This window comes from Mycteria americana, chromosome 1 (genome assembly GCF_035582795.1).
Source record: "Mycteria americana isolate JAX WOST 10 ecotype Jacksonville Zoo and Gardens chromosome 1, USCA_MyAme_1.0, whole genome shotgun sequence".
NCBI classification, from domain to species: Eukaryota; Metazoa; Chordata; class Aves; order Ciconiiformes; family Ciconiidae; genus Mycteria; species Mycteria americana.
This window is the reverse complement of record NC_134365.1, coordinates 147,200,737-147,217,086: the sequence shown is the minus strand read 5'-3', so window position 1 is coordinate 147,217,086 and position 16,350 is coordinate 147,200,737. Positions and strand designations below refer to the sequence as shown.

General features: G+C 44.0%; 1 protein-coding gene across 6 annotated transcripts in view; it reads left to right on the top strand.

Moving 5' to 3' along the window:
• The first annotated feature begins 6,809 nt into the window (after positions 1 to 6,809).
• The window catches only part of JADE3 (jade family PHD finger 3), a 69,590-nt gene continuing 60,049 nt past the window's right edge, over positions 6,810 to 16,350 (top strand). For 2 of the 6 annotated variants that reach the window (XM_075523272.1, XM_075523287.1), the window contains exons 1-2: positions 11,867 to 11,944; positions 12,774 to 12,993. In XM_075523272.1, the coding sequence (XP_075379387.1) occupies positions 12,861 to 12,993 (133 nt within the window). In that variant the 5' untranslated portion in view covers positions 11,867 to 11,944; positions 12,774 to 12,860. Of the gene's footprint in view, positions 7,091 to 7,677; positions 7,830 to 11,866; positions 11,945 to 12,773; positions 12,994 to 16,350 lie in introns of those variants that run through there. The other 4 variants (XM_075523303.1, XM_075523277.1, XM_075523312.1 and 1 more) reach the window with 4 other exon arrangements.

The following is a 16,350-nucleotide window of genomic DNA, read 5'->3' as shown; positions in this document are numbered from 1 at the left end:
AGAAATACAAGTACAGAGATTCCTGGATGGAGACTGTTAAAGCACTTCCCCCTGATCTGTGTGTGCATGTGGTTGTTCCTTTTTGTTTTGTTTTTTTAACTTGTAAAAGTTTTGTGCTTTTTAACTGTACTTGCCTCTTTGGGTACTAGATGCATGCTAGTGATGTGCTCACAGCAAAACCAGATTGTGGTGGTTATACTAGTAGAATTGTTCATTTAGAAATCAATTCCTTTGTATATCCCATTTAACATCTAAAGACCCCTGAGAACAGGTAAACATTTAATAAATTTCCAAACTTAGCTTTAAACTGGTCAGAAATGAGAATCTTCCAACTAGAGATGGTCTAGGGCAACTTTCATGAAGTGTAAATGTTTGCCAAGAACATGAAGTACTATGTCAATAGAATCTTTGTTGAATATTTTGAGTTAAATTGTGAAGCTTTAGAGAATCAAAGCTTTTGGTTTACACTTAGCTATTATTGTACAATTTTACAGTTTAAAAAAAAATCTTGTACCCCAATTGGATCTGAGTTGCCTAGTAATCTTTTTTACATAGTATTCAAGTCATAACAAAGCTGCCCTTAAGTATTTTCACAATTTTTACCAATCACATCCTCAAATACTAACATGCGGAAGCTTTGTATCTGTGCCCTAGTTGCTAGGAAGTCACCCACTTTCTTTTGTCATATCTAAATAGTCATGCATAAAATGCATGGATTTAAAAGTAATCCACATACCAGGCTGCACTTATGTAACTGGGACAGATTTTTTTTTTTTTCAATTCCAAAAAGCAGCCTGAAATTTTTTATTATAAAATTTTTCAGTCATTCTGACTAATAGGGGCAAAAATGAGTTTTACTGACTTAAGCGTTAGTGAGAGCTCTGTAGCTGAATATCTTCTTCTCTTAAATGCTGGTTTTTAAAATTTAGGCTTTATTCATACAGCATTCAGCTTTCTGTGCATATTTAAATTAGTGTTGTTGATAATATCTTCTAGAAGGTGTCGATTCCTCAGGCTTTTTTCCTAAAGATTCAATAAAATCCGCTGTGAAATGAGTCTTTTAAGACCTAGTATAGTCCCTAAACTCTAGGATTTTTGCTATCAAGTTCTTTGTTGATTCCTTTGGACCTTTGTGCCTTCCCCCCCCCCCCCCCCCCCCCCAAATTAATGAGTAAGCCTTCTGAATCCATAAGTGTGACATAGGTCTTTGGAGGTCTGCAGGAGCAGCTCTTCCAAGGCATGTTTAAACGTAATCTAAAACATCTAAATTCTAGTCCAACAGTATTGTCAAGCTATGAATAAGTGCCAGTTGTAAGTATTGTCTCTAGCATGCATGGATTTGAGTGGGATGGTGCAAGCGGGCTGTAGCACTTCATTACGTTGTGTGCTGTGGTACCGCGTTCTTGCTCCAGTATATGTTGGAAGGCAGCTCTGTGGTGGTCCACCCCGTTCCCTGGACATTGCAGAGCTCGCAGTATGAGCTATAGCAATTTGCTGAGGATAACAATTTCTGAAAAATAATAACTTGCTGTATTGCCAGCCTGGAAGTTTTTCTTAAAGCTGTCTAGTCTGAGCTCTGTCTCTCAACACAACCATCTATATATGGGAAAACTTTACAAGCCGCAAACCTGGTAAAAGCAGGATGTACAGGCGGCTTCACTGAATGATTGGGAGTCACGATGTGTGTAAACAGGCCAGATATTAATATCTTGGTGTCCATTTTGATAGAAGAATGCTTTTTACTGGTTTTACTGCTTTCATCTCTTCAGAATGCCTGGTTGCCATAAGACTGTTGCTGGTAATGTTTGTGGTCATGCAGTCTTCCTGATGCGCATGTAGTCATCACTGGTTCTGAGTAAGAGAGAAGAAAAGGAGGGGGAAGTGAGAAGCTTTTTAAAAAGCTCTGAAGTTTTCTGAGTACACAAAGAAAAATGTGCAACTGCTCATTCCTTTATTTTTTTTATGCATCTAGTGATAATCCCCAGCTATGTACAATTTCATGGCTAGAGTATGTGAGTACCTTCCCAGAATGTATTAAGCAACGTGACCAGCATCTGTCAAGTATGAGTCATTCTCTTTCCAGTTGCACAGGGCTTTAAAATTGCCAGTGTTGTCAAGGGTCTAATGAGATCTTCCAAATACATGTGGATTTCCCTCGTATCCTTCTGCTAAAACCACTATAGAAAGTTTGTCCTTAAAAGCATCAGGTAAAGTTGATAGATAGGAAATGATGGTGAGGTTAAGAGGCTCTTGAACAGCGTTTAAATGAGTGTCCGACGTTCCCAAATTGCAGAGGCTAAAAGCAACCTGCTATTACAATTTCTACCCAATGACGAGGCTAAATTTAAGGCTAGGCACCTCTGCAGTACTAGGAGCTCAAAGGACTCGGTGCCTGGATGACAGCGGTATGTATCTCTCTGCTTTTCCAACTTCATTTTATCACAAGTAGGTAAAGTCCCAGGTCATAGTGTCATGTGAGAATCTCCACTTTCATTTTTGGGTACCTTTGTCCCTGTCATAGTGAAGAAAACTTGAAAAGTGGTGGTTTTGGTTGGGTTTTTTTTTTTTCCCTGTTTGAGCCATTAAACTTTTGTGTCTCAAAAATAAAAAAATTGAAACAAACATTTTGGGAGGGTGGAGAAGGGTGGAGTGACTGTTGACTTGTGATTTCTGAGCACTGAAGGGAGCAGTAGCCTTACTTCACCCTACTTACATGGATGCTGACTGCTGTAGGGAGATTCCCCCAAACTACACATACAGCACCATAGAGGCAGCCAACTTCCCAAGTCTTTTAGGCTTTAGATACACAATTTGTTTTCTCGCTAATACACCGTAAGATGTATTCTTTGATTCTTTTTTGTTAGGTACTTGCATGTGTTTAAGGTACAGAGACGTAATACTGGTAGGTTTTGAAAGCTGCTGGCAGTCCTCTCCATTCTATGTTACTGTCTTAGAAGAAGAAAGATAAATCAAAGATTTCCCTAAGCACAAAACTTTGAACTTGTCAGATCCTGGGAAGTGAAGCTGGCACATTTTTCTCTAAAAAGAGTAAATGCTTCATGATTGTGGAAGTACTTTTTTTTTTTTTTTTTGTCTGAATGTGCTGATCTTTTTACAAGGGGAGACCTTCCCCCCCTTTTCTCAAGTCCCTCCATAAAAAACCACTTCAGGGGCTTTTTTTTAAAGGGTTCCGGAGATTAAATGGAAGGGCTGTGCTATGACCTGAGGGCATCTTTTGATAGCTGCCCCAACAGGTGCTAAAGGATTGGATTCAGTGTTAGAGGTAAAGACAATCTTTTGAAGCTCTGAGTGCTCTTTGCTTCTATTTCTAATAGCGAGTATCAGAAACATTTTTAGTCACAAGAGGGTTTAAAGACAGCTAGCCATCCTTAGATGAGATTCTGCTTTGCATTTTTTTCCACAGAAGAAAGTTACTCACTCCACGGCGATAATTAACTCTCTTGTTTGCAGGTGGGTGTTTGTGCTTTATGGTAACACTTCAATAATTTTGCTCATTGTGAAAAGAAAATAAGAGAGTTAAGCTTTTCTGTCTCTCGCCAGTAGCTGCCAATGCTTGCTATGATTTCAAGGACGTTGTATCAAGGTTTCATCAATGGTATCTGATCTACTGAAGGAGCGAGTTTGATGCAGCGTCGACACGTTTCAAAGAAAGGTGGTATACCAGGCTTTGGTATCTGTGTATTTCTTTTCTTATCAGAGTCAACTAGGATCGCTGCCCACGGAGGCTTCTACGTGCAGGCTGGGAATGCTGCAAAGACTGGGAGGTAAGGGGTAGGAATTAACCTCCCAGGCCTTTCTAGTCCTTACTTCCCCCCACTACTCCTGCATGATACTATGGCGTGTTTGTTGTCTCTTGCTTCTCTGGCATCTGATCAGAGAGAGCAGATTTTGTAGAAAAAATACTTTTCTGTTGAAATTCACTGAAATACTTCTAGGTATTTCAATTAGAAATGCTTCTTTTGTGGCTCCAGTCCACATTAAACTCTGCGTGACCCTACTTCTCAGATGTTAAACATTACTTCAGTGTAACTTTCTTAATACCCTAGTATACTATGGGCAGCCTTTGTACGGCTGAATATTGACTTGGTTCAACTTGAGTATGGTATACATGTATACATTATTTTATCCTGACCATATCTCTTATACTTCTAGTTTCCAGAGCTTTCCTCCCTTAGGAAGACTTCATGTTTGTGCTATATTTTATCAACATGTTAACATCTGGCTTTGTAAATTCCTTATATTTTCTAGGTGCATAAGAGCATCTGTAGTTCATCCTTTCTTGAGAAAATGTGGAAACTGTTGCATATGTCTTTAAAAAGAACAATAGTGTACAATCTGCTTCCTACTTATTCATCTTGCTCGGTGTTCCTATAGAAATGCATAGCGAATGTAAATGCAGTGCTGTGTAAATTCTTACCGAACGGTAAATCGTTTGCTAGAAGTTACACAGGATGAGATAACGAAAAATTTATTTGCACACAAAAGCATTCATTGAAATTAGTAGCCCCACAGACTTTCTGCCACGGGTTTTCCCGTGTCACCTATCTTTTGGCCCTGAGCCCACCAAGTACAGCTGTGGATTTACTGTAGAACTAGAGGTTTGGATGTTGTCTTCTCCTGACATGTGACAGCCAGTGCAGGGGGGTCTGTGTGATTCCAGGCATGGGAAATGAAGATAGCTGTGCAACACCTTTCCCGGGTTGGGCTGCATCTGCTCCTGATGAAGTCATTCATATATAAAGTAATCTGGCAGGCAACTTCTCATAGGAATGTTTCCTTCACTGATGGGAATATACGTTTTTCATTGTCCTTCAGAATGATGGATACTTTAAACACTATATATATATACTCTACTAAGCATGTTTCATGGACACACAAAAAATAGAAATTGTTTTAAAATCCAAATGAAGATATTGGTACTTGAAAATGGTTTCTGTTTAGTTTAACTCAATCGGACTTTAAATTCCTTTTATGACTAGAAAACAGGTCTTTTTCTGTAGCGCATGGACTTGGTTTTATCACTCGGAATTCTCTTCATTTTGGACTTCAAATCTCTTATCTAAAAATCAGTATTGCCTGCCGTGCTGCCTGGACCACCTGGTTTGATATAGAGGATTCCACAAGTGGTGGTGGTGGGGGGGAGTGTTCTTGGTATTTTACTTGATGTTGTGGTTTTCTGAAGCTGCTCAGAGTGTTTTCCTGGCAAGTATATATTAATGAACAGAAGGCAAATGAGGTGGTCGCTGGTGCATGAAGGAAGTCATACACGTCAGCATTGCTGTTTGGTTGTGGTCTAACTGCATTTGTAGAAAGCTACACTTCATATTACACGCAGGATTATTACCTAGCTATTCAAAAGAAAAAAGCTTGTTTGTTTGTTTGTTTGTTTGTTTTTTGCAGCAGGTAGTAGATCCATGGAAGTCCTTGCCAGCAGTGATTTCCAGTCAGAAGCCTACGTGGATTCAGTGAAAGCTGACTTGGACAAGTACTTGGAGAAGTGATCTGTTGAGGGTTACTACACAGATGCGTGACATCCTGCTTGGGAAATCTGAGTAAGAAGTAGTTGGAGGCTTGCAGAGTACTTGGGGGAAGTATCTCACTGTGGATGCCCACTTGGGCCAGGAGGAAGTCGATGTGGGGGGCCCGTGACTTGGTAGAGCAGGTGGGAGGCTGTTGAGCTTAGACGGAACATTTGGCCTGAAACAGTGCCTCCTTTCTTACGATCCGTTTCACCTCATCTTTTGACTGCTGTCTGGAAACACTGCAGAAGTGCAGCTGAGGCATGCCAAACTATCCCTGCCATGCTTGCTGCTCATCTCTTCATTCCTTTGCCTTTGTACTCCTTGTTATTGTATTCTTGCTGTTTCTTCTGTGGGCCTGCCCTAGAGAGAAGGGCTGTATCCCAGATTTGAGACCCCAGGTTTAATTTCCTTCTCTGCCGAGTTTCTGTAGCCTTTCCATGCCTGTGTGCACGGAGAACGGGGCTGCAGCAGCCGAAGGGTGTTCTGCAGATCAATCTCTTTGCAGCAGTCCTTCTGGTAAGGAAGGCAAAAGGGGTTTGCAGTGCATTTCATGCAAGGGATACTTGGCAATAGCAGTATAGGAAATGGGTGTGGGGCCTAATAACAGAGGTGCTTTGCCAGATTTTTGCCCTTGTTCCCTTTATTCTAACTGGTGCTGCCGCCATCTATCAAATGTTGTTTCAATGGGGAACTCTGTCACGGGCCGAACAATTAATGCCGATAGCTGGCTAAAAGCTGCTGTGAGGTACACTCCATGCCCATCGTTTCACAGCCTGTGCCACTTGTGTAAAACGTTCCCCGTTTAGTGCTGGAGCGGGTGGGGATGGGCGTGCAGTGCCCTCGAAAGCTGCGGGAAGGCAGGCGGGATGCGGCGAGGTGGCCGGCCGCCGCTGCCCGTCGCCCAGCCCGAAGCTGGGCCGCGGTAGCCCGTGGCTTCGGGCGCGTGGGCTGGGCACTGCCGCTCGCTCTTCATCTGCCCTGGGCACCTTGAAGGGAGAAGCCGCCTCTCGCCCCGTTCCGGGCACGGTTGGCTCCCCTCAGCCCTGACGCCCGCCTGAGGGGCCGGGGGCTGAGGCCTTCTCCTCCGGCCCCTTCCCGCCCGGACGGGCCGGCTCTGCCGGCGCAGCGGGCAGGAAGGCCCGGCCCGGCCCGGCGCGGCGCGGTCAGGGGGAGAAGGGAAGGGGAAGAGGCGGGGCCTGGAGCCCAGCAGTGTCAATAATACAATAGGGCTCTTGTGCGGCCGCCGCCGCCGGAGGAGGAGGAGGAGGAGCGGGGCGGGCGCGGGGCCGGGGCCTGGCTGCGGGCGCGCCGAGCGGCCGGCACGCAGGGCGGGAGCCGCCGGCGGCTACGGGCCCGGGCGGGCGGGCGGAGGCGATGCGCGCCGGCGCGGGACGGCACCAGCAGCCGCCGCAGGAGCAGCAGCCGCGGCGGGAGCGCCAGCGCCAGCCCCAGCCCTGACGGCCGCGGCCGCCCACGCCGGCGAGCAGGGGAGGAGGCGGCGGCGGCGCGCCGGGCCGGGCCGTGCCGTGCCGCGCCGGCGGCGGGAGGTGAGCGCGGCCCGGGCTGCCCGCATGGAGGCGGGGCGGGGGGCGGGCGCCGGGCCGCCGGGGCCGCCGCGCCGGGCCTGTGCGCGGGGGAGGCGCCGGGCCTGCGGCGGGCGGGAGGCGGCGGCGGCGGCGGCGTTTGGCGCCAAGGCCGGGCAGGAGGAGGAGGAGGAAGCAGCGGCGAGCGGGGGTAGGCTGCGGGTACGTGGGGCGCCGGGGGGGCGCGGAGCTGGGCGGGGGGTGGCAACCGTGCCGTGCCTGTGCCGCGCCGGGCGGGCAGCGTCCCCCGGGCGCCCCGGCGGGCCGCCCGTCCGGCGTGGGCGCTGCGGCCCCGGCCGCGTCCGGAGGGAAAAGTTGCGGCGGTTCCCCCGCCCCGCCGGAGTCGGGCCGCCGCTCCGCCCCCGCCCTCGCCGGGCTGTGCCCGCGGGGGGCGGCCGGGGCTGGGCGGCGGCGGCGGCCCCCGGCGAAGCGCCCTTTTGTTCGCCGCAGCCCGGAGAGGCGGCGACCCGCCGGTCCCCGAGCCGGCGGGGCCCTGCGGAGCGCGGCTGGGCGTGGCGGCGGGGCGGGCGGGCGGGCGAACAGACAGACGGCCGGGCAGACAGACAGACAGCCGGGCGCTTGTCCGCTGCCGAGCACCGCTCCGCCAGTATGTCGAGGAACTTGCTAGAACTGAGTTTGACAATGAAGCGCTAGCGCAGCCCTCCTGCCGGCCCGGCCCGGCCCGGCCCGGCCCGGCGCCAAGGTAAGTTTTATCCCGGGCAGCGGGTGCGGGTAGAGCCCCAGTGCCCCCGGTGCCTGTAGGGGTAGGAGCGGGAAGGACCCGGCTCCGCTTCCCCACATCGAACCTTCCTCCCTCGCCCGCTGTTTGCTCTAATGCTGCTCATCTTTCCGCAAAGGCACGGCTTCGTTTTAGGGAGGTAGCAGCCGGGGATGGAGCAAAAGTAGCGCTTGCCAATATTTCTGTCACGATTAACGGGAGAGTTGGGTACAGGGTGTCTTAAAATATGTCTTAATGGGAAGAATAAAGGCTGCTTTTTCTGGTTTTTAACTACGGGTCTTTTATGGAAAGCATTTATAGTTATTGGAAGAGTTCAGCTATTGTTCACAAATTGTTTTAATGAGTGGCTATGTACTTTAATTAAAATATCACTAAATTAGTGCTGTACTTTAAAGCTGTATTTTTTTTCACATTCAGGAGAAGGGGATGCTGGAGACGGCATCCAGTTGTGATTAAAATACACAAGAAACTTGAAAGCCATTGTGCCTCTGTTAACGTAAAAGAGCCTTTGCAGTAAAACTGAAAGATTAAGAGAACTGTATTTTGTCTTGGTGCATGCAAAATGTTTTATCTGCAGCCAACTTTTTACGTCATGTTGGTGCTTGTTGTGGGCTGTTCTGTAGAGCATCTCGAGCACACCTGCTAATCTCTACAAAGCGAGACCGTATCTTAGCGATGGTTAGAGCTAACCTGAAAATGCGAGAGCCGGTGGGTTTAGAGAGGAAAGGGCGACCTGGATGAAGCCACATTAGCATAACTATCAAGCCTGCCACAGAGTTCCTTAGCAGGACATCAGAAAAGCCTTCACCTGCCCCTACTGAAGGGAGAAAATGCAATTTGAAGTCGTTTTAGTTAAGAAAGTGCTTTTTCAAATTAAAAGCAAGTTAGTGCTGTTAGGATCCAAAGTTTTGGGGGTTTTTTTTGATTGAACTTCTGACCTCTTTCCACACTAGATGTGACATGCCCTGTTTTTAATGCCAAAGAAGAACAGAAGAAAGCTGTCTTCTGCAAAAGTTGGGCTTTGTATGCAGTAAAAGTCATCAAAATAACGAGAGCTGTTTCTATTACCTGTCCTTCATTTGATGTTTCCTCTTTCTAGGTTCCTTTTAAAGAACAAGCCTCCCTCCCCCTGCAGGAAAAATTCCCCTGAGTTACGTCAGTCAGTGCAACTGTGGGGGTTTTTTTATTTGTTTTATTTACATTATGTACCTGTAGCAGGTACTCACAAAGATCTGCTAGAGAGCTGATGCAGGAGCACATGCAGTGGCGTTTATTGGCAAGGATGTGCGTTCATTTGGGATCTCATTAAAATCATGAAAATCCGCTGTGAATGTAAAACTCTGGGCTAGGGGATCTCGGTGTAGTGTTAGAATAAACCCAGCTTTTTCCTTCTCTGTGGTTCTGTGGACTTCCTCTCTGTGGCAGAAAATCAGGAAGTTTGCATCTGGGATTTATTGGGATACCTGAGATTGTTGTGGGTTTATTGTTTTGGTTTTTAAAATACGCACAGTTTTCATAGAGCTGGGTGGTTCGCTTACAGAGGAGAATTTACAAAGGCTGCTTGGCTACAATTGCGTATAATTTTTACCTGTACAGCTTTATATACGTACACATAGGCATGCATGCATGCGTGTGGTCACTGAAGTAGCTACCATGTGCTGAGTGCTGTAGAGCATTTATCCCAAAGAGCTTGCTGCAGCTGGCCTGTGGAGTGTCTTGACTGGTGACCTGAACTCTTGACGGCGGGTGTCCAAGGCCACGGTGACAACGGCTGGGTTTGTAAGACCTGCTGGTGAGAAGTGAAGTTAAACCCTGTATGAGCTGCCTTGAGTTTGAGTTCGAAATCGATACTCCTGCGATGTTCCCCATGGTCTATTTAGGTAGCTTATTTCAATCTTTGAAATTAATTTCTGACCATCATGCCCTAGAGGGTACGGAGCACGGCATGGTGTCTGTACATTTTCTGTTAGCTCGGCGAGACCTGGGATATATCTGGAGTAGGAATGTGTACCCATTTTTGTAGCATGCCTTTTATGGTCCACGGATGAAAATGTTATATAAACCTCTGTTTCTGTGGTGTGTCTTTCTCCTTTAGTGCCTAGAAGTCTCCTTTAGAAGTTGGTATGTGGATTTGGGGGCTCTTACCTGAACAGGTTTGATAGTGTAGCATTATTCCCACCCTTCAGAAAATACAGGGCAATCTCATAACAAAGGATGTTGTATTCAACTGAAATTTAAAAGTCAATATTTTGTTAAGTGTGGGTGTCATTCTCTCGATGCATTTTATAACCAAAAACTTGCTGTTTTGCCTAGATCAGTGGTGGTGTTGCTTTTTGGTTGGTGACTTCTTGCATTATAGACAGAAATGGACTTAGCCAAAAGTTGCAGTTTGATTGTGCCAGCTTAATCTCTGCCCCACTCCCACAATTTTTGCAGGAGCTACAGCTAAGGGGACTTGGGGCTTTAGAATTTCTGGAGAGGGGAACCCTTCCTCTGAAATCGTGTGGCGTTTCTCTTTTCTGAAGGTTTGAAGTGCTTGTAACACTTGAGACTTCATGTAATTGGAGACATAAATGCAATTTTGACATACTTTACTTAAAATGGAAACCAACAAGTTAATAATAGCTCTTATCGGGGATATTTATGCAATGGAAGCCAACAGATGCTATTTGCATCTTGAAGAGCTGATGTATAAAATCTTATGTCAGGGCTCTGGCAGGTTTTGTGCTGGCGGAGGCTGGGTCAGGTGGGAGTGGGAGATGCCAGAGATCTGTAGGGCTTGATGGCACCTCTGAACAGTGAGATAACTAGATGAAATTTTGCATTTTAGCACATAGCTTATTTTAACTTAATGCTGCTAATTAAAATAAAAGAGGGGGAGAGGTGATTTCTTTTATATTTATCCACGTTAAATGATAAATTACACTGTCACTTTAAAATGAGTTTTCTTTATACTATGTTCTAGCTACGACTGCACATCGGATGTTCAGAACCCCTAAAAAGTGCGTTTATAGATACTATTTTTATTGATACTTGAATTTATTTCAGCTATAAGGTGGTATATGGCAAAGAAGTTTCAGAAGTGTAATGTGACAGCGCGGGTGTTGACTTCTATGGAGAGATGTCAGACCCACACGTTGCTGGCTCTGCCTTTCCACATCTGTGTAATTACTAACCACTCCCTGTTTCCCTGGGCTGTTCGCTCTTCCATATTTATTTACTTCTAAGTTGCCCTTTTCTAGATGGCATCCGAACTTTTCCAGCATTTAAGATCTTATTTCAGTGTGTAGGATACCAAGAATTTGGGGATTAGAGCAGTCTGGGACGTGTGATCTTGGGCCTAGTGAAAGCTCCTGCATTTGTAGAGCTGTAATACAAGCTTTACTTGAATTTAAAGAAATGGAAGAGACCCCGAGCTGTGAGCACGGCTGCGGAGGCTCCACTGGCAGGTGTTAAGTCGCCCTGTTCGGAGGAGTAGGAGAAGGTGGGAGGATAAGCTCATGACTGCTGATGCTATTCGTTATAACTTTCTCCTGGATTAAATACTGGGATGCTTGCTTTAGCTTGTTAAACTTTGTTTGAAAACTTTGGAGTGCTTTCCTTCTTTAAAGTACACCTGTTGCAGCATTAGATTACAGAGCTGTGTTTCTTGCTTATTGAATTGAATGCTGAACATAACATATCGTGTCGTTAATGCCTCCTTGTGTTTTAATTAGAGCTGTAGGGAGATGTTAAAAAACAGGTTTATACACATGCCTGACTGGTTGCTAAAATGAATATGCTTGTCACACGGTCTTGAGGGAATTGTGTATTATTCGGCTAATCTACTGTCCAGGGCTGCTTTTTTTGCCCCCCTTTCTTTTCTTTTTCCTTCCCCCCCACCCCCAATCTAAAAAAATCTTGCTGGAATGTTTTCTGAGGGTCTGTCATATCTGCTGAAAGCTCCTGACTGCGTGCTAGCCTTTGCTGGTGAAAGGCTCAGGCTCCCGTTCATGTCCTAGAGAGCAGTTTCATGCCTGCGCAAGTGGTTTGATGCCCAGCAAGTCCAACAGCCTCCAAGGGTCAGCGCTGTGCGGTGGGTGAGTAGATGCTGGGATGCCTGGGATCCTCCAAGGGGAGGAGTGGTACCTCGCTTACCGGGCTGCGCAAAGCAAAACAACTGACCAGGAGCATTTATTGCAAATAGTTAATTCTGCGTGACTCTGTTACGAAGTGTTTTCCAAGCTGTGTTCTAAATTTACAGGTAGTTCTTGTTTTGGACTATGCTGTTGGGTAGGTGGTCCAGTAGTGGGAGGAAAACTTCTCTATAGGACATGTCTGTGTGCGAAGTCGCTTTTTACTTGTGATACATACTTTATCATGTAATCCTGGATGACTGAAATTCTTTAAATATGCAAATCAATGACGTGTCTGCTACAAATGTTAGACAAAAGGTTTTTGCTAAAGATGTTTTGGTTGTTAGATTGATGCAGTTTGGTTGTTAGGTTGATACACTGCTAGGTTGATACAGTAACATGGGTGCTCACCAGCTCTTGAAAATCATGACTAAACTCTGTACTTTCATTCATACCACTTTAAAAATGTGCGTATTGGTTTAACAGACCAGACATTTTTTAAATAATACTTGCTTTAAAGAGCATGAAGATATTGAGAAAATAATCATTTTTAATGCACAAATATTTACATCTTCCCTGCATATCAAGTATAGCAGAATAAAATGGCAGTATTTTCTTCCTGGTGCCGCATAGAAAATCTTACGTCTTGAACTGCTGGATACAAAAATGTATAGGAGAAATGTGTATTCTGACAAGGGAGGAAAAAAAATGTCCCTAGTGGGATTACTTGCAGTTTTTAATTCTCTTTATTGTTCTGCTTTTAACTGCTTGTATTTCTTTAATATTATTCCAGTGTTGATTTGCAGGCTTTGATACCGAAGTGGCTGTAGAGGACTCATTGTTTGAAATAGTGCCATGTCCCACCCAGCTTTTGGCTTTAATGAAAAGAAAAAAAACAAACCAAAAACCTCATGGAGCTAAAATACGCAGTATGCGAGAGAGTTATGGAGACGCACAAGGAAATGGTAGGCTCAGCAATTATCTGGTGAGGAGGAGCCCCAGCAGAAGGAGAGGTAGGAATAATACCTTTCCCACTTTTATTAGCTCTTGCAAGGCAAGAGGGGTAACAAACTTGTACTCCTGTTCCTGCTTTCATGCCAATAGGCTCTTTTCCCAGCAGGTAACTGACTGAAATAGTGATAACAGGTGATTACTCCGCAGTGCGATGTAAACCTTGTTAAATGTTGTTTGATAGGAAGGAGAAGAAATGCTCATGTCAAGCACAGAAAATAGTTTTCTGTGTTTTTTCAAGAACGCAGACTGCTTGACTGCTGTTCTGACAAGGGAAAGGTAAAGGTTACCGGTCGTCGGCGTTGCTATGCTTTGATAGCATTAACCTTGTTTGGGGGAGTTCTAGCAACTCTTCAACTTCAGCCTAATTTGAGAGCAGTGTGTTCTTTTACAAAAATCAAATTGACTGTCATTTAAGCAACTGAAAGGCAGATACTTAAACCTGATAATGAAGTTGCAGTCTTCCTTATGTTAACAACATAATCATTTCCAGCGTAGCATGAAATGAGCAATCTTAAGAAGTAAGTGAAGCATTTTGCCTGACAAATTTGAACTTGCAGCTCTTCAACAGAATGTGCTAAGAGTGAGGGAGGAACTAAAAGGTTGATCTTAACACAAGGTGCTTGTTTATGAGCAACAATATTGTAATGGTCATTGGCCTACATAGGAAGTAAAATTCACTCCTGCTTAATGGTTATTGATTCTTCTATGGAAATTATTTTTGAAAAATATTTTGTCTGCCTTACAGAAATTAATTTTCTGCACTTTCTTTGGTTAGTGCTTCTTCACCTTTTTGGGCCAAAAAAGAAAAGAAAAAGGTGAAAAAAATCTGTGGGATGAAATAATTCCAAATTTTTGTATGAATAGAAATAATGCAAGATGGTTTTGTGTGCTCTTTGCAACTGGTATCCATCCATTTAGGTGGTTTTGTTTTGTTTTTTGTTGTTTTTGTATTTTTTAAGATCTCATACTGTAGTTTCCCGGTGACATTTTGTGAAAATTTTAAAATTTTCACAAATTTAAAATTTTAAAATTTTTCTTTATTCAGGTATTTTTCAGATGTTTAAGTATGGTGAAGTTGTTAGTAAGCATATTTTTGATCAAAATACATTTTTATACAGCTGGTGTACAAAGAGTTTACTTACAGTGGCAATTGAACGAGATTTTGCCAGTGACTAGCAGGTTACATCCATGTATGCTTCTGCAGTTCTGATGGAGATCTGACTTGCTCTAATTGAATCTATATGCTTATACACAGGTGAAATAGCTGTGGTACAACTGTAGTCAAATATAAAGACTCTGGCCTGAGGTCAATGAAAGAGGAGGTTAAAAATTACTTTACGTAACAGTACTTAGTGTATTCTGTCTTTCCTCTATTGCTAAAACCCGAATATTCTTTGCTAGATCTGACGTGGTGTTTTCATTGTTCTTCCTCTATAAATGCATAAAACTTCGGAAGGTGGGACGTAAGTTATTAGAAAGCTTGCACTCCTGACAGTCAGCTCAGTATCAGTCAGAGCCCCGTGACTCCTGTTACATGGATTAATCTGGCTTAAGTGCTGTCTTAGATCCTTTGTTTGGCGTCTTCTGTGTACTTGTTCTAGATTTTCAGAAGCCTCTATATGTAACAGCAAACAGTGTTATGCATGAATTTAGGTTGCTAAAGTCTAATAGCTTTTGCAGGTGCCATTTCATTCTCTTTTTAAGATTATTGAAATAAATTCTGTTTTCTGTGCTCTTCCTTCTGCATGCGTGACTTCCACATTTCAAACAGTCCACTTTTGAGGTACGAGTGGGTTAAGAGTTGGAAAAACGTCTAAAGTAAATTAAAAAGGGGAAAAAAAAAAGCCTCAAATGCACATGACAACTTGAACATGATTTATAGTTCCTACTTATCTCTCCCAGCCATGTCTTTGATGCCCTTGCAGTCTTCTGATGGCTGTCCCTTCTTCTATTTGCCTTGACTTCCCAACTTTTTCCTTGTTATTGGAGAAAACAGCATTTCTAGTGAGTGTCTCACAGTGTTCTCGGGACGCTATAAATTGGCTAGGTCAAATTAAATTTGTCTCCTGTCCCAGACTGCAGACAGTATGGACTTCCAGATTATTTGCAATCAGCCTGAAAATATTTTGGCAGACCTCTTGGGATTTTTTTGAATAAGATTTGTGTAGGTTTGCTAGGTCTGATAAAGAGGGGCTTTTCCCTCATCAGTGTTTTTGTGAGGTGTAATTTTTTTGTGGCTGGTACATTTCTGTGGGTTTACATATGTGTATATATAAAAGCATTATCCACTGAAAAATCAAGTTGTATTTTTTAATATTCATAGAAAATAAAGCATTCGTGATATAACTTTTTTTTTAGTCAACACTTGTATTGATGTGATGAGTATTTTGCTTGTGTATTTAACAAAAACTGCATTCTTATGCATGCCTGTACATATGTTAAGTTGTGCTTGGTTAAGCAAGTTGAATCTGTGTGTTTGACTTAAAGTAAATACAATTGCTGATGTGTGTTTTGTACAGATAAGTTAGGTTTCAAAAGCAAACTTACTTTAATGTATGAAGAGGAGCTGCTGGAAAAACAAGACAGTGACAAAGCATTGGTTTGATAGAGTAACTTTCAGAACACTTAAAAGTAACGAAGATGCACTTGTTCTCAAATCCTTTTCTAACCATTTTCTACCCTATGACAATATTTTTTTTTTTTTTTTTCAAAAATGCTTTTTTTTTCTTTCCTCCTTGAAATCATTTTAGGGAATCTGTATTAAGCTCATTCTATCAAAGAAACCTGCTTTTCTAACAATCTGAAGGTGTTGCACTAGTGTAACTCCAGTATAGTAATCAAACTAGTCATACACATTTAATTCTGAAGAAGTGGCATTACTGTCAGCACTTGTACGAGGACTATGGAAGTTGAGTTTGCTTCACTCCCGTACCAGACTTCTTTGGCCATAATAAAGCCTCTTAGGTCTATATTTTAGAGGTTTTCATGCCACATTAGGGTACTCTGTAGCACCTCTGCCTCTTCATGAGAGCTTTAGTCGGTCAGAATTGTGAGTTTAACTGCAGAATGGCAATTCTCAAAGGAGAAAAAGCTCAGCTCCTGTGTTTACTTTCTCTGTTGAGCTTTCCAGGACTGACAGGATTATACAAGTTTTTGTGCTTCAGGCAAACAGAAGTGATGTAAAACTCTCAGGGAGCAAACCTATTAAAGCAAGTTGTCTCTCTCTCTTCCCCCCGCCCTTTGGGTCATTGATGGGGTTTGGCCATGTAGCACAGGGGACCTTAGTGCCATTTGTGTGCCCGAAGTGCAGAAAACCCAGCATGTTGCGAGGGGCAGCGTTACCTCCTGTCCTCCTC